General features: G+C 41.0%; 1 protein-coding gene across 2 annotated transcripts in view; it reads left to right on the forward strand.

The window, feature by feature from the left end:
- Positions 1-847: 847 nt before the first annotated feature.
- Slc27a6 (solute carrier family 27 member 6) overlaps positions 848-18,154 on the forward strand; it is a 46,210-nt gene continuing 28,903 nt past the window's right edge. For both annotated transcript variants that reach the window (XM_042264125.2, XM_076555291.1), the window contains exons 1-2: positions 848-2,039; positions 15,220-15,423. In XM_042264125.2, the coding sequence (XP_042120059.2) occupies positions 1,559-2,039; positions 15,220-15,423 (685 nt within the window). In that variant the 5' untranslated portion in view covers positions 848-1,558. The remainder of the gene's footprint in view (positions 2,040-15,219; positions 15,424-18,154) is intronic.

Raw genomic sequence — 18,154 nt, forward strand, 5'->3', positions numbered from 1 at the left:
TAACTGAAAAAAAGAATAAAAACTTGTTTTAAAATAAGTTCTTTAATTCGTTCTTAGACAATTTCAGACGTGCATTTAATGCATTCTGATTACTGCATCTCTCACCTGCTCTTGTCTCCCATCCTTGTTACACACTACATCCCTGCAAGTCCCTTTTCCAAAAATACAGGAATAGGCATCATTTCATACTTAAAAAAAATACAGTTATGACTTCAGATAGTAAGTCATTTTTTCTTTTCTTTTCCTTCTTTCTTTCTTTCTTTTTTTGAGATTGGCACTCTAAGGATAGTGTTGCAATGGACAGGCCACACTAACTTAAACCACACACTTTAAAATTTGCCTATTGTAAAAGAAGAAAACGTGAGCTTTCATGAATGGGTTCAAGCATTCCACCTTTTCTCAGGAAATAATCCTTTGGGACCTAACTAATTCATAAATGCACACTCCTGTCCCTTTCCCTTTCAGCTGGTTTTGCTTTGTGTATTTGGAACCTCTACCTTTCATCCCATCAATAGTTTGTTATGTCCACCAACGACCCCCTGGGGGGTGTTCTTTCACCTCATCAGTCACTCTGGAGGGCTCTCATCACCCCTGACTGGATGCCAGTAGCGGCCCCTGCCCCCAGACACCCCACAAGGTGCTTTCCAGTGTCTTTGTTACCCTATGTGGGATTGTGGGATGGCCTGAGACCTGGTTCAAGGCATGAGCTGGTCACCGCACTCCCACAAGGAAGAGGAAGGTCATTTGCTCAGCAAGACGCCTGACAGAGAGTCCAGGAAGTCACTGCCACCCTGGCTCAGGGCTGGGGGAGGTAGGAGGTAGGAGGGTGACTCTCCCAGCTCCAAGGACACTGGAGAGAAGATCTCTAGCGTCTGTGCCCAGCACCTCCTTCCAGCAGACACGGTGGCCCACAGACTGAGCTTGTGTAGGAGGGAAGGAAGATCCTTGCCCTGGGCGGGGCGACAGTGACTGGACAGGGGTGGCGCTGGCTGGCTGCAGTGTCTGCCTGGGGACTGGGAGGCGTGGCTGAGCCTCTGCGTGAGTGCTGGAGGGAGCCAGCAGGAAACTGCTGCCTTTCTCTGACTTCTCAGCACCATTTCAGCCTCCTGATCCTGGCAGTCAAAAGGTACATCAGAGCATAGTACAGTTCTTTCAGAGAGCAAGAGGTGACAAAGACCTTCGCAACCTGAAGCCCAGAGTTTACTGCAACCAACCAACCGGCTCTGGCAGCAGCGGAGGGTTGGAACACTAGGCTGTGCTGGACTCATATTCAGCCCCTTGGGTGCTGTGTGTGCAAGCGCTTTTTTTTTTTTTTTAAAGAAGACTCGGGGTTCTACTCCACAGCTGCAGCATCCAGTGTCCCAAGACTCGTCATCAGCAGTCTTCTGGGTGAAAAACTTGGATTTCTTTCAGAGGATACAGACAGAAAGCCTGAGCCAGAACTACAAGTGCCAGCCCTGAGCTTTCAGGACAGGGGTCTCCGGGCAAAGGAGGTGAAGCCTTTGGAAAAGAAAGACATTGACAGGACCCATTGGGTCAGCTGGTGGCCAGGGCGCTCATGCTTCTGCCTTGGCTCACAGGATTTGGGGCTGGACTGCTCTTCCTGCACTTCGTGCAGAAACTTCTGTTCCCCTACTTCTGGGACGATTTGTGGTTCCTGCTCAAGGTGGTGCGCTATGGAATTCAGATAGAGATATACAAACTGAGAGGGGAGCTGGTCACCGTGCTCGATAAGTTCCTGAGCCACGCCAGGAGGCAACCACAGAAAGCCTTCATCATTTATGAGGGGGACGTCTACACCTATGAGGACGTAGACAAGAGGAGCAACCGAGTGGCCCACGCCTTCCTAACCCACTCCTCGCTGAAGAGGGGGGATGTCGTGGCTTTGCTGATGAGCAATGAGCCAGACTTCGTTCATGTGTGGTTCGGCCTGGCTAAGCTGGGCTGCGTGGTGGCCTTCCTCAACTCCAACATCCGCTGCAATTCCCTCCTCCACTGCATCTGCACCTGTGAGCCCGCGGCCGTGGTGGTGGGCGGAGGTAGAGTATGAGCTGTGGTCTGCTACGCGCAAAGCGAGCCAACCTGTCTCCCCGCTCCCCCTCTGCTAGCCATGTTTCCTGTCTAATACTCTGAGGCGGGTGGTAAGGTGTGTAAGGTATGCCTATAAGATCGCTCTTCCATCCCTCAGCCAGCGGCTTAGCTCCTCCCACACACCTCTTCATCCACTTACTTTCTTGTAGATTAGTAAACAGCAATACAATGAAAGAATATTTTTATGAAATCTCTGTTTCCTTCCATTTGGGGAAGGGCAACAAGTACCTTCAGTCCCCGAGAGAACTCAAGAGATGTAGGGTTGGATTAGCTATTTTATCAGCCCTGACAAAGTGTTTCATGAGTAAGAAAGCTACCAATTAGTAACTTTATCAAGAATGAGTACATTTGGATAACTGAAATTTTAAACGTGGAATTCACACATTCTTAGCTTCACCCCGTGCTTACTTTGTGCTCTGCGAGCTAGGATTTGACAGCGCAAGGCTGAGCTACCCTTCTGAGGCAGGGACAAGCTCTTGGCAGACAATAGTCCTCTCCCTTGGTCTGCTTCCCTCCATCATTTTCTGTCATTTACCTTCTTCCTTCCCTGATGTGAGTTAAGACAGCTATGATTATATATATATACCATGACTGATGAAGATAAATCTTGGGTTTAATGAGTAATTAATGAAGAAGTTAGGAAATGGGGTAATTCAATAAACTAAAACAGGAAGCCTGGCACTTATTTGGCACAACCTAAAGGGTTTAGACAATTGCTTCTTGTATGTAGCTAAAAAGTCATAAGGGTGTCCAAAGTAAAGATCTTGGTAAAAAAAAAAAAAAAAAAAAAAAAAAAAAAACAGGTATTTTAGATTAAATGATACAGACTGGTTCTTTGTATAGGATTTCAGAATCCTGGAAGACTAGGGAATAAAATCTAGTTTCTGCTTCATTGATAGCCGTTATGCATGACAAAAGTGAGTTAGGCTGTGGACATAAGAAGAGCTACCTGTCAACACTGTAACTCTTCCTACATCTTCGTTCTGTCCTTCCAGTTTATCTTGTACAGGTCCAACCATGTCATGAAGTGTTTATTGTCAAGCACTGGTTTCAGCTAGTTTAGGGCCGTAGGAGTGGAGAAGCTAAAATGTGTCCCTTGGGTACTGTCTGGTGGTTCTCTCAGTCCTCTCTTCCATTCTCAGTGACCTATGGTGATAAGTAGAATCAATGAGTCATATAGAATTCTGACAGTGTGGAGAAACAGTATCAATTCCTACAGTGAATGCAGCAGAAAAATAAACTGTTTATTTATTATCTATGGGTGTACTCTCACATCTTATCCCATGGCTTACACCACTGCATATCATGTAGCAAATATAAACTCCAAATTGTGCTAGAAAATATTACCTCCCTTCAGAAGAGCAAACTAAGAGAGCTACAGTGTCCCTGAAAAGAACTTTGTGGTCACGATGCTGAGGTCAATCTGAGAAGTTTCCCAGAGCAAATTACTAGCGAGTCTTCCCAAGGGGCACAGTGCTGGGTACATCTCAAGTCCTTACACAAACTTGGCTGTAGCGTGAGGAGTTGCTTAATTATGTTCAATTAGTGTTACAGTCGACTTGTTCTAGCTTTGACTTTGCTCTCCAGCAACTAATTGCAGTGTTTCTCTGTTTCAATGCCAACATCCCAGCATCCCCTACTCCCTTTTTAGCACGTAAAGCTATGGAGACTGGGAACATAGCTAAGTCCAGTAAAGTACAATCCAAACATAAATACCTAAGTTTGATCCTCATAACCTAAATTAAAAAAAAAAAAAAAAAAACTCTGTGTGGTAATCTCAGAGCTGAGAGGCAGAGGTAGGTGGAGCCCTAGTGCTCACTGGCCATTTAATCTAGTTACTTGCTGAGCTCCAGGCCAATGAGAGACTCTATCTCAAAAATTGATAAGGTGTCGCTCAATGGAGGAATACATAACGCTGACCCCTGACCTCCACACAAGCCATATACATGTACTTTCACACACACACACACACACACACTTCTCATTCCTGCACACACATATGTATTCACACACACACACACACTTCTCATTCCTGAACACACATATGTATTCACACACACACACACACACACACACACACACACACACACACACACACACTACACAGACTACTACTTTGGGTTACTGGAGTTTTAAGTCAATTCTATTTAGTAGAGTTTTTTCAGTAAAATAGTTAACTGGAGAAATTAAGCTTAAGTTACATTAATCATTCATCTTAACATATCTTAAAATGCAAATTACACGAATTTTAAAGATATGATAATTATATTTTAATTAACGAATAGGTTATCTTGTTAAGACCAGTATAGAACTTAGTAAATTGTGTGTATTTAAAGTTCTTATCCTGAAATACTTATTCTTGGCATTTTAAACTGCATTGGTGAACAACATACTCCTAATGATTAGATTTTTTTAAACTTCAGACTCCACAGATTCTGACCAGCTGTTCCTAATGGGGATCCTTACAATCCTAAGGAGAGTGTACAGAAGTGGAGAAATGGTTTATACCGAGCAGCCAGGCAGACCTAGTTCATGTGTAGTTAGCCACTTAGTAGCTGCTGGAAAATCTCTGTGAGTGTCACTTTATTAAGCTACAAGATGGTGACAATGCTGTCTACTTCATAGACATTCTGAGGAGGACATGATATGGCTTTCGTGACGTGGCCAAGTGCCTGCTACAGGGTAGCTCAGTGCTTAGTGACTGAACAGAATTCATGCCGTGTCTATGAGAACATCCTATACCCAACAGAATAGCACACAGTTTGCTTGAAATGATGCTTTAGGGAGTTGAGGATTTAGCTCAGTGGTAGAGTACTTGCCTAACAGGCGCAAGGCTCTGGGTTCAATCCTCAGCTCCAAAAAGGAAAAAAAAAATGATGTTTTAGAAAAAAATTATACTCCTTATAAGTTATGTACAGTTTTTTTTTTGTGTGTGTATGTGTCTGTGTGTGTATATACAAATTAGTATGTGTGCGTGTGTGAGTGCTCATGCATGTTTGTGCATGTGGAAGCCACAGGACAACTTTTATGGCAGTTCTTCAGTTGCCATCCATTTTCCTTTTGAGACAGAGTATCTCTCACTGGCCTGGAAATCATCAAGTAGACTAGCCTGGCCAGCCACTAAGTACCAGGTTTCTGCCTTCTCTCGGTCTCCTTGGTGCTAGGATCAGAAGTGTGCATCATAATAACTTATTTGAAGATGGGTGCTTGGGGATCAAACTCAGACTCTGTGCTCATAAGGTAAGCACTTTATCAACTGAAATATTTCTGTAGTCCCAGAAGTAATACATAATTTTGAACAAGTTTTATGGGTCAGATTTGATAATGTCCTTGCTGATAGGTACAATTTCCACCTTTGGCTTACTTATCTGGTAACCATATTTGGGAGGAAGCCAAAGAAAGATATCAATTAAACCACCATCAAACATTATTATTATTATTATCAGTAACAATGATGCCAGCTGTTATCGCTTCTCAAGGTTGACGCCTGTAAAGCATCCCCAGGGGCTCTGAGAGGCAGATGCAGTGAGGTTATCCAAAGAAATCGGGGAGCTTAGCTTAAGTTACTCATTTTAGTAGATTGAAGAACTAGTATTCAAATTCTGGCTTCTGCTGTGGGATTCTGATCTAATCATAATCCCGTTGTGTAAGGACTGCTGGTTACACTTCAGTATAGTTATAAAAAAGTGTGTGTTCTGGTTATATTATAAGAAAGCATTCCAATATGCCACTCTCAAGGTATCAGACTTTTAATACTTGCTATTTAGAAAAATGTGTATGATATTATTCCCTCGAAGAAAGCCTGAAGACTCACGTGTGCTTGCAAAGGAGTCTCCTATCTATGTTACGATCTAGGGGTCCAGATCAGGCTCATGTTCTTTGTCAAAGAATTAAAATGAAATGGCAGGGTAAATCTCAGGCAGGACAGGTGACAGCCTGGAAATTCTCCACAAAGCCGGCAGAATCTGTTGCTGAAGAAAGCTTTCATTAGGGAACAGGAAACACTGCTCATAACAGATAAGAAGTGCCTTGGGTTGACCAGGTGCCCACAGGGTTCCCTCTTACTCAAATGTGTGTAACATGCATATTTTACTTTCTCTGTGCACAATATATTAAATCACTATGAACAGATAACTTTAAACAATCTCAGGTTACCCTAATCTCCTCTACTCTAAATGGGATAGCACTCTGTGTATGAATTCATTCTAAAAGACTTTAGATTTCTCTTCAGAGGTAACTACTGCTGTTCGCAGTAGACATGCTAAGCTGTGCAGCCCAGCCCTATTTTTATGAGCAATTGCCCTCTGACTGTGCAAAGAAAGTGTTCAGGTTAACAACTGAGCCTTTGCAATCCTGCAAATGTCCTTTAGCCATAAAAGAAACTGCTTCTTAATGCTCAACAGACAGGACAAATAAAATCCTTTTTAAATCTTATTGAAAGTGATATGTATGGAGGTACAGAAAACAAAGGGTTCCTGTGAACTTGATCACCTATCTTGTGTCCTGTGGTACGCTTACATGGGATCCATGCCTATTTTTTTAGGACATTGCTAATTTTTTCTTGTATTTATTAGAATGGCTGTATCACATTTTCTTAGATTTAGCAGGGTCAAGAGAGTTACATCGCTACAAAGGAAAATAATTGGTTTTATTAATTTAAAAGTATAGTATAGCTGACTAGTGGTGGCACACATCTTTAATCCCAACATTCTGGAGGAAAAGACAGAGTCTAGTCATGCCTCTCTGCAGGGCTATTGAGCTGTCCTACGCAGGAGAGAGTTGGTTACAAATACTTGATAAAATCTATAATTTCACCCTGACTTCTTTGTGAACATTGTTTTGCACTACAGAGAGGCCAGGTCACCTATTTGGAGCTGATTTTCATATTGCATTTATTAATGTTTTTGGTGCTAGAAATCAAACTAAGGATCCTACAAATATCAGACAGGCATGCTACGATGGACCTATACCCTAAGTCATACAAAAATTTAAAGGTAAAACACTTACCAATATCCTGAGAGCTATAATCAATTGATTCCTTTCCCTCACATTCAGTACTCTAGGTCTGTTAAATGTAGAGCAGGATGACAAAGAGTTATCAAAGCAAGATGCAAAGCACAATTTGAATGGCATGTTAGAGGGACACGTGAAAATTTTGTTATTGATCTTGTAGTCTCAGGAATGTGACTAAGAGGTGCAATGATGATGCAAGAAGAAATTATTTTGTACTAAGAGTGCTGAGTGCTCACACACAGGATCATAACCTACTCATTTTTACCATTTGGATTCACCTAATGCCCTGCTTTAAATGTGAAGAAAATTTTGCGTGTTTCTTGAAAGAACTTGTTCCCAAAAAATCAAAATCCAATCAAACAAACAAACAAAACCAAATGTGTTGAGTCTTCTTCTGTAATGGAGACTTTATTAAAAATCATAGGAAAACTAGCTAACTCATGTTCTCACACACTTTACTATCAAGATCTGCATCTATTGTAGTCTCCCCAGCACAGATCCCAGCTCCTTTAACCAGAAATCTAACCAGAACGTGTGGTGTGCCTGGCAGGTGTGGTAAGCAGCAGACAGAGTGGGGCATTGGTCATTCTGTTGGGGTGTCTGCAGTTCTGCGCAGATCAATGGTTTGTACATTTCTTTGAGGAATGGGTCTTAATGAGTTGAGTTTCATTAATATATTTGAACAATATTATTTAACAGCCTTGGTTGCTCTTCCAGAGGACCCAGGTTTGATTTCCAGCACACACAGGGCTCACAGCCTTGTCTGTAACTAATTCCAGTCGATCTGAAAAGATGTCTTTTGGCTTCCATAGCACCAAGGATGTGCATGGTATGAAGACATACATGCAGACAAAACACCCTCACAAATAACTATATTAAACAATATTATTTTAAGTCATATCAATATTCTGAATTTCTTTTCAAGGTAAAGGAAGTTTTTTTCATGTTTTAAAACTGATAGTAATAAATAAGTAGTGATTCCTTATCCTTTTTTGTAAGGTTTATTTTCTTTTTATTTCAGGCTGGGGGTGGTGAATCCCATGTGTATGTGAGTGCCTTCAGAGGGCAGAAAGAGGGTGTCAGACCTCTTGGAGCTGGACGTGCCACGTGGGTACTGGGAACTGAATTCTGGTTCTCTGGAAGGACAGGAAATGCTGTCACTATCGAGTCATTCTTCTGTCCCTCTTTATCCTCACATCAATGTTCAGAACTGTCACTACAATACCCATTATCATTTTTAACCACTTTTGAAAGGATTTTATTTGAGAATTCTGCCTCAGCTAAATCAGCTGAATTTTAAGGATATGAAATCATGTTTCTTCTGACTTTTGCTCACTTCCTTCATTTTTGTAAACATTGCCACTCTTTGTAAACCCTCACTGTTTCCTAGACTGCAGTTTCAACAAAGATTCAAGACACAGTCATGCTGTAACTTTGTACTTATATCCCAATTTATTTAGAAGTTTAGCCATTGGTTTATAATTCCAGGAGGCCAATTTGAAATCACGATAACTATGATAAGTAGTTGAAAGAATTGTTAAGTTCAATATACCAGAAAGAGTCATTTAAACAAAATCTAGAACTGTTTTTTTGAAAGACTAGGTGCTTTGTGCTGTTGTCTTTCCTACCAGCCATCTCTGTGGGTTTTCATGCCTTGTCAAAGCAGCCTGCGTGCAGCAGGATACTGAATGAATAACGGCATACACTAACCAGAACTGAGAATCAGGATACCACATAACTGCATACACTAACCAGAACTGAGAATTCTCCTTGGATTCTTACAGTTTGCTTAATTTATTTGTGGTAGAAATGAAGATTAATAAGACATTTTAAGACCTAACCCCTAGTTTCCTGGCATAATGCCTCATTTATGTGTTTGCTTTGAGTTTCTTACAGGTTATATTTATGAGTTAGTTACCTAGTGCCATTTGACTCGGTTATTTGTATTAATTAATTTTTTTGAAAAATACAATATATTTTGATCATGGTTTTTATCCTACCTCAGATACTCCTGACCTGCCTACCCACCTACCTCTAAGTTCTTTGTTTTCTCTCTCCCAAACAGCAACAAAGAGACAAAAACAAAACCAAGAAATACACACACACATACACACACACACACACACACACACACACACACACACACACACACGCCCTCCCCACACACAAATGAAAATCAAAACAATCAAAAGACAAAAAAAAGCAAAATGAAACAAAGAGTCCACGAAAACACTATTGAGTTTGTTTGTGCTGGCCAATGACTCCTGGTCCTGGGGCCTGCCCTGGAGTATTGGTTGACATATCCAATGAAACATCATTGGAGAAAACTGGCCTTCCATCTCCCAGCAGACATCAGCTGGAGAGAGCTTCCTGGTTAGGCATGGGACCCTATGTCTCCCTCCTTCTGACCCAAACCTACAAAGGTCCTGTGCAGGCTGTCACAGCATCTGTAAATTCATATGTACAACAGTCAGTCCTGTTGTTCCCGGAAGACACTTTTTGCTTGGAGTCAACCATCACCCCTGGCTTTTAGAATCTTTCTGCCTCCTCCTCTTTATGCCACTACTGAACCAGTATATCTTGCAGCCAGATCACTGCTGTTGGTCACAGGGTTTGTAGTTGGGTGATATTGGTGTATCTTTCTCTTTTCTGCATCTTCCAGCATCATGAATGCTAGTCCCTAAGGCTGACGCTTCTAGTTAGGCACCTGTTTGACATCTGCATGTTTGATGATATAACTAAGTACTGTCTTTAGCAATATGTAGATGTAACCAACCATCTTATTAAATAAGAAACACAGAACCAATGTAAAAGAGAAAGCCAAGAGGTCAGAGCTCAGAGCTAAAATCTCACCCTTCCTCCTGCCGTGGTTCCAGCTTCCCAAAAGAGCTATTTCCCTGTGTGTAAGTCGTTTCATAGTCATTCTGCCTTCTCATTGGTTGTAAACCCAAACACGTGACTGCCTTGTCACTGTCTATATGTACAGTCCCCCAGGTCTTAAAGGCATATGTCTCCAATGCTGGCTGTATCCCTGAACACACAGAGATCTATGGGATTAAAGGCGTGTGCCACCACCACCACCACCACCACCACCACCACCACCACCACCACCACCACACTCTGTCTATGGCTCCAATAGCTCTGACCTCCGGGCAACTTTATTTATTAACATACAATCAAAATCACATTTCAGTACAATTAGAATACCACTACAGCAATAGGCTGTGGAGATCCAACAATAACACTGGCAATAACTTGTGATATTTGGAGATTCCTATAGGGCCCCTTTCCCAATGACTCAACTAGATATAACCAATTCCTGCCCCTGAAGGTTTCACATGATAGCATAAGATATCTAGTTGGGGCATTGGCTCCCATATTATTTGGTTACTCCACTTGGATTTATTTCATATATGTATGGTTTTAGGAAGCTTCTACAGTAGTAGGTTTCCATATAATTTTTCAAATGGCCTTTAGCGTCAGTTGTCCTCCCCATATTCCTTTGTTTACCCTGTCCTCCCATCCCCTTCCTTATTTAATCCTCCTACTCTGGCTCCCCCTTGTCTCTCCATATGTGAACTTGATTTTCCCTTCTTTGGGAGATCGTTTCCTCCCCTCTGGTCCCGTAGTAGATAACTAACCTCCGTGGTGATTTGGATTGAAGTGCACATTTTGAAAGCTTAAAAGTAACATACACCTAAAAGAGAAAACAGAGTATTTGTCATCTGGTCCCAGGTTACCTCACTCAGGATGCTTTTGCCCTAGTTCCAGCCTTTTAAGTGGAAATTTCATAACTTTGATTTTCCTAACAGCTGAATAATATCCCACTGTGTAAATGTACCACATTTTCATTATCCATTCATCAGGTGATGGACATCTAGGCTGTTTTCAATTAGGTAAGCAATGAACATGGTTAAGCAAGTGTTTCTCTAAGAGAATATGGAGTTCTTTGGGCATATACCCAAGAGTGGTATAGCTGGGTTTGAGGCAGATGTATTCACAGATTTCAAAGGAACTATAACATGGATTTCCACAGTGGCTGTACAAGTTTGCACTCCCACCATGAATGAGTGTTCTCCTTATACAATATTCTCACCAGTATGAGCTGCCATTTGTTGTATGGCATATGATCTTGGCCATTCTGACTAAGGTAAGATAAGATTTCAAAGGAGTTTTAATTTGCATTTCCCTGATGGCTAAAGATCTTGAACATTTCATTAAGTGTTTTTCAGCCATTTGTGCTTTATCTTTTAAAAACTCTCTGCTTAGTTCTATATCCCATTTTTAAACTGGATTGTTTATTTTTTTGATCAAGTTTTTCTTTTGGTTATTTATATATTCTAGATATTAACCTCCTATCATATGTATAATTGATAAAGATCTTTTCCCATTCTGTAGGCTGCCAATTTGATGGAATGATAGTGTCCTTTGCCATAAAGAAGTTTCTTGGCTTTATGAGGTCACATTTATTGCTAGTGACTGTGATATTAGTGTCCTGTGTTGTCAGTTTCCTGATGAGAAAGTCCTTTCTGTGCCAATGAGTTCAAGCCTACTTTTCACTTTCTCTTCTATCAGACTTAGGGTACCTAGAATTATGTTGACATTCTTAATCCATTTAGAGTTGAATTTTCAGGAGGGTGATAGATATGAAACAATTTTCTTTCTTATACATGCAATTATCCAGTTTGAACAGAAACATTTGTAGAAGATACTGTTTTCTCTCCAATGTATTTTTGGCTTCTTTGTCAAAAATCAGGTGTCCATAGGTGTGTAGACTTATGTCTGAGTTTTCAATTCAATTCAGTTGACCATTTTGTCTGTTTTATGCCAATACCATTTTTTTTAAATTAATATAGCTCTGTAGTATAACTCAAAATCTGGCATGGTGATACCTCCAGGCATCCTTTTATTATTCAGGATTGTTTTAGCTGTCCTGGGTCTTTTGTGTTTTCATATGAAGTTGGAGATTGTTTTCTCAATATTTGTGAAGAATTATGTTGGAATTTTGTTAGCAATTACATTGAATCTGTAGGTTGCTTTTGGTAGGATGACCATTTTGATTATATTAATTCTATGGATACACAAACATGGAAGATCTTTCCATCTTCTGGTGTCTTCTTTGATTTCTTTCTTCAATGTCTTAACATTTTTCCTATTCAAGTCTTTATTTGCTTGATAAGCGTTATCCCAGCATATATTTTTTTATTGAGGCCATTGTGAAAGGTACTGTTTCTATGATTTATTTCTCATTCTGTCATTTGTATACAGTCAAGTTTCTAATTTTTGTGTGTTAATTTTGTATCCTGCCACTTTTCTAAAACTATGTGTCCTGCCTGGTTTTGTGTGTCAACTTGATGCAAGCTACAGTCTTGAGAAAGTGCCTCAGTTGCGGAAATGCCTCCATGAGATCCAGCTGTAAGGCATTTTCTCAATTAGTGATCAACAGGGGAGGGCCCAAGCCATGGTGGGTGGTGCCATCCCTGGGCTGGTGGTCCTGGGTTCTATAGAAAGCAGGCTGAGCAAGCCAGTAAGCAGCACCCCTCCATGGCCTCTGCCCCAGCTCCTGCCTCCAGGATCCTGCCCCGTTTGAGTTCCTGTCCTGACTTCCTTCAATGATGAACAGTGATATGGAAGTGTAAGCTGAATAGACCCTTCCCTCCCCAACTTGCTTTTTGGTCATGGTGTTTCATCCCAGCAATAGAAACCCTAACTAAGACACTCTCTTTTTTTGGTCTAGAGCATTCTAACCAGATCTATTATTCCTAATCACTGTGTTTTTAAAGATTCTTCAAGTATGTATATTTGCGTGTGTCTTTGTGGGGATATGTGCACTTGAGTACAGGTGCCCAAAGATGCCAAAAGAGACATCTGACCACAGGAGCTGGATTACAGGCCATTGTGAGCTGCCTGATGTAAGTGCTGGACACTGAACTCGTCCTCTGCAGGAGCAGTATAACTCTTAACCTCTGAGCCCCAACTCTCCAGTCCTAGTCACTGGTTTCTTTATGATGCATATATAGTTATAGAATTACCTAATTTCACTTTGATTACCAGTTACACTAGGCATCATTTTGAGAACTTTGTTTATTAGCTTCTTAGAGATGCTGTGATAAAATGCCATACACTGGGAGCTTATAATAAGGGAAGTATTTTTTGCTTAGTTCTGGAGGCTAACAGTCTAAAGCAAAGGATTTGCCAGCTTCATACTCACATACTTACATTTTTCTAAATGTAAGAAGGACTCTTTCTTTGCCTTTACTTAGCCTCTAGTGGTTGCCAGCAATCCTTGGCTTTGTTGGTATTGATTGCAAAATGCTAGTGGGTATCATCATGCAGCACCACCAAAGATGTTAGTCCAGTTGTCAAGTTAAAATAAGAAACACAGCAATCAGAAGTCCCTTGCTGTGGATATCATTCTATATAAATAAAACACTGATGGCCAGTGATCAGGCAGGAAGTAGGTGGCCAGGCAGGAAGTAGGTGGGACAAGGAGAGAGGAGAATTCACACCTTGGAAATAATGGAATATCATAGAAATAAAGAAAAAAACCTACCAACTATAAATGTAAAACTTTCATTTTACTGTCAAAGACCAATGTTAAAATAAAGCAGAATTACAGTTAAATGTAACAAGCATAGTTCTCCCTAAATTCTAGAAAAAGAGTTTTCAGACAGGATTGATTTTTTTCTTTTGTGTACTGTTGGGTGCTGAGTACCTTAATATCTAATGCTTCCTCATGAGGTGCTCACCACTGCCATATCTCCCTTCTCCTCCATCAATGACCTCCTTTAGAGTATGACGTCTTATCTTATATTAGTGGAAAAATGAAAGTCTCAAATAACTTAGTCTCACCTCATCTCAGCTATTGCCTTTCTGTGTTCTTAATCCTGGAAGCAAAGAGTTTCTGAAAAATAGTATCCTGGTTGCTTTTCCATTCCTTAACACTCAGACCCTTGAACTAAAGATGCTCCAAAGTTTCTCAGTCCTGGAGACTGGATCTCTCAATATTTATTGTTCCTTTTTTCTGTTTGACCTTGGTTCTGTCCTTGGCCTTGAGTCTCCAGGCCACTGCTGGAGGCTCTGTTCATCACTCCACTGGCAGCTGTCCCTGTCACATCCTCCCCTGCATAGAGGATCTTGTTCTGTTTCTGGAAGGCATTCTTTTTCCCCCCTCTGCTTCAGGGGTTTGCAACTTGACTTATCATGGTGCTGAGTGAACAGGCCTCTCCCTGAATTCATTAACCTTTGGCTTCAGCATGGTCTTGAAACCACTCCAGAGCAGCCAAGGGATTTCCTCAAATGTGTTTCATTAAGGTTGAGCAATTTAGCACTCAGATGTTCTCCTGGAATAATTAACTACCAAGTTATATTTAGAAGAACATGCCTTCTGCAGTATCCTAAATTTAAATTTGAAGAGAATCTAAGAAATAGTTTTATTTAAAAGATGGGAAAATATAATAATTTTTTGTAATAGAATCTATTAGATAATTTAAGACAGCTGTAAAGAGAAGGTAGGAAGAAAGAGAGGCTTGATCTGACCTCAGGTGAGACCAAGACCATGTTTGTTCATAACAAGGGGGCAAGTGTGTGGATGGCCAAAATACCTACAAAGATAAAATCTGGCCCCTTACAGGGGCAGAAATTACTACCGCCCCATAGTGCCTCTCTTCAAGAAAGACTTGGCCTGGACACAAAGGAAGCTGGGAAGTGTGGTCTTTTAGCAGGAAGCTATCAAAATCATCAACATTTAATGTGAACCTGCTTTGTGTTGTTCAATCAGATGGTGACAGAATTGTTGTTTCAGGTTGAAATAGACACAGGGCTTGGAATGGTGGCTCATGCTTATATTCCCTGGATTTTGCAAACTGAGGTGGGAAATTGCAAATTCAAGGACAGACTAGGGGTATTTAGGGTGACATGCCTCAAAACGAAGTATTTCCCAAACCAAACATAAGCATAAAATAGCCTTTTCAATCAGAAAGAGAGGAGACTTTGCTTCCATTTTATCTCTGTTCCAACACGTGAAAGAAACCCAACATGAAATTTGAGATTAGAGGTTTTTTTTTTTTTTTTTTTTTTTTTTTTTTTACCTATTTCTAATCACTTGCTTTTCAGATTTACTTGGAAGCATAGAAGAAATCCTCCCCAGCCTCCCCAAGCACATCACTGTTTGGGGAATGAAGGACTCCGTTCCACAAGGTGTAGTTTCACTCCAAGAAAAGCTGAGCCTGGCCTCCGATGAGCCAGTGCCAACAAGGCATCATGTCACCTCAAGCCTCAAGTCTACCTGCCTCTATATTTTTACCTCTGGAACAACAGGTATGTTCTCTCAGTCTCTGTCTCACTCTTTGTGTGTGTGTGTGTGTGTGTGTGTGTGTGTGTGTGTACCTTTTTGTCACCAATACTGGTGTTGCAGGCACTGAACAGACATACACATACAAATATTAAAAATAATGAAATCTTAGGTCTGATGTGTAAAGTCTCAAACTTAGGACAAATGGTTAACTAACGTGTCTATTTAACATATCAAAGTGGACCTGGCTGCCAGGTTCTCCCAACAGCTCTCAGTTTCCACCTGCTATGGGGTATGGCTGGAATACCTTGCCCTCTACACTCTCCAGCCCAGGGCCTGTTCTATCCTTCCCCTGGAGGATTTGCCCTACATAATGCAGCCATTTTGGTTACCCACCCTTTTGTACATTTGCCCTCTTAGCTGCTGCAACTTGTTCCTCTCCCTCCCCTTCTCTTCCTGCCCCTCTTCTGACATGGCCAAGCTTTGCCTGGTCATGTCCACTTTGGGATCTCCCAGATGTTCCAGTCCCTGCCTATGCTCTTGCTTTGATCTATAATACACTTTCTTCTTCATCATGCCTAGGAGCAATCATGTCCCTTTCCTCTTCTGTTCTCTCTTTTTTTTCTCTCTTTTTTTTTTTTATTCACCTTCTGTGTTTATAAACCTGGTAATGGACTCCAAAGCAGTTCTCTCTATTCTTGACTTTTGGTGCAGGTGGCAGCTCTCCTAACTTTCCCAGAATAACCGGGTCTTATGACTCACGGAAAGTCCCCAAGACTTGATGAATCCAGAGAGAGAAACAACACGGGCTCATGGAACTCAGCTCTCTTTAGTGGGAGAAAAGGTTAAATGGTGATGACCAAAGGAAAATAATAAATCACCTTGATGATTCACAGGAATTCTCTGACTTTCAGGAAGCACTGAGCCGTGAACGACAGGCCAAAGATGCTCTGTGATCAGTTTGATGGTTGGGATTTTGTTTCCAAGTTTCAATGTTGCTATTACCTATGTGTGCCACGTTGTAAGCAAAATTCCTATTACACAATAACTTCAAAAAAAAAAAAAAAACAAACTTACCAGCCAATCATTTGGTACATCTTATCTTTTTTAGTCCTTAAGAAAACAAACTACATTTGAATGATTAGAATAAATAAACTCAAAAATGCCAGGATGTATCAGTTTGTCAGCATAAATTTTGTTGGACAATGCGATTTGAAAGAGAATGACTTTTGGATGGGGTTTTCTTAATATCCAGCAGAAGGAACTTAGACAGTTAGTCTTGGTGGTTGTGTTCTTTTAACAAGTCAGGGGTGACTTAAAGGCAGTCTCTAAATGTCTGCTCCAATGAGAACAGACTGGAGCAGATTCTAACAGACATTTATTTCCTCTTCAAGATCAAAGCTGAGGCATTTTATGCTGTGGCAAAGCTGGCTGAGAGAGAAAGCACCACTCATTTTACATTTTATATTTACTATATTACAGTTCTATAGCACAGAATTGGGGAAAGGTTTTAGATATGTAAGAGAAAAGCTCTACATTTATTGTTTAATTCTGCTTCAAAGGCAGAAAGTATGTGCAGTCCTTTAAAAAAATGCTTCTCTATGTCTAGAGAGAACAGGTAACTTAGCAGACCCTTAGCACCTATGCACAAACATTGTCTACTGATTATTCTTAGTTTACCTGCACCCCACCCCTCCACACACTCCTTTATGTTGCAGGCACTTCCTCTTCCTATCACCCTAAGAACCACTAAATGCTGTCTGGTCAGTGTCATAACAGTGGACGCTTTCTAACTAAGCTGTGTAGAACCCAGATAATGGTTTGTTTTCTTTCAGGTCAAACTCCTCTCAATCTGGAATTAATTGTTCTTCTGGTTTGCTGGTCACCTAAAACTGCTTTGTATTTAGTGTTGTAGTTTCCAACTTTTGGTGTTTTTTTTTTTTTTCATAATTTTGGTCTTGTAAGCCCTTTCTTATTGTCAGGAGGCCAAGATGGGAAGCTGCAAGGGACTGGTGGTTAGAGGGAGGATTGCTCTGTGGGGCAGGTGAGACATGATAAAGGATGAGAACAAAAGACAGCAAAGAGAAGGAATGGATTGTACACAGCTCTAGAGAGTTAGGGATGCCAGTGGGAGGTCAAGTGCCAGGAAGGAACTCTACCTGAAGTGCTGTGTGGGAGAGGGGATGAAAGCTTATTGAAGCCCAGGGGCACTCTTCCTTAGATTACACTAAGAGATCATGCATGGATTAGAATAAAGAAAACACTCATGAAGAGGGAATTTTACCTAGCCCTGGTGTTGCTCATTAGGTATATCATGCTCAAAACCTATAGGTTGTGAGGGTATGGTCAATGACATGAGAGGCTTGTTGCTGTAGCACAGTCTTGTGGTGATAGTCCTTAGAAACTGAAAGAGATAACTGGGTTTCCAACAACATGGATCCTGAAATAACAATTATGTTGAACTAATTTGAGATGCCACCTCTTCCTCAACCAGGAAACATTGCTATAGAAAGTGAAGGAGCCCCATGCATTCCTTCAAGTCAATTTTTGGACACCCTTTGTTCCACCCTTCTCCTTCAGTCCTGTCCAGTAGCTGTCTTGTCCTATATTTGTTTTTCATCTTGGAAATGCCTTCAGCATTTTCTTTTCTTGGTCCCCTACTCAGCAGAGCTTCAGCTCCTTCACTCTTTGCTCTCTGGCCTGTTCTCTGCAGCATCTTAATAACAGACATAAGGAAAGGAGCACTTTTTATAAATT

The sequence above is a fragment of the Peromyscus maniculatus genome, chromosome 19, assembly GCF_049852395.1.
Source record: "Peromyscus maniculatus bairdii isolate BWxNUB_F1_BW_parent chromosome 19, HU_Pman_BW_mat_3.1, whole genome shotgun sequence".
In the NCBI taxonomy this organism is placed as follows: domain Eukaryota; kingdom Metazoa; phylum Chordata; class Mammalia; order Rodentia; family Cricetidae; genus Peromyscus; species Peromyscus maniculatus.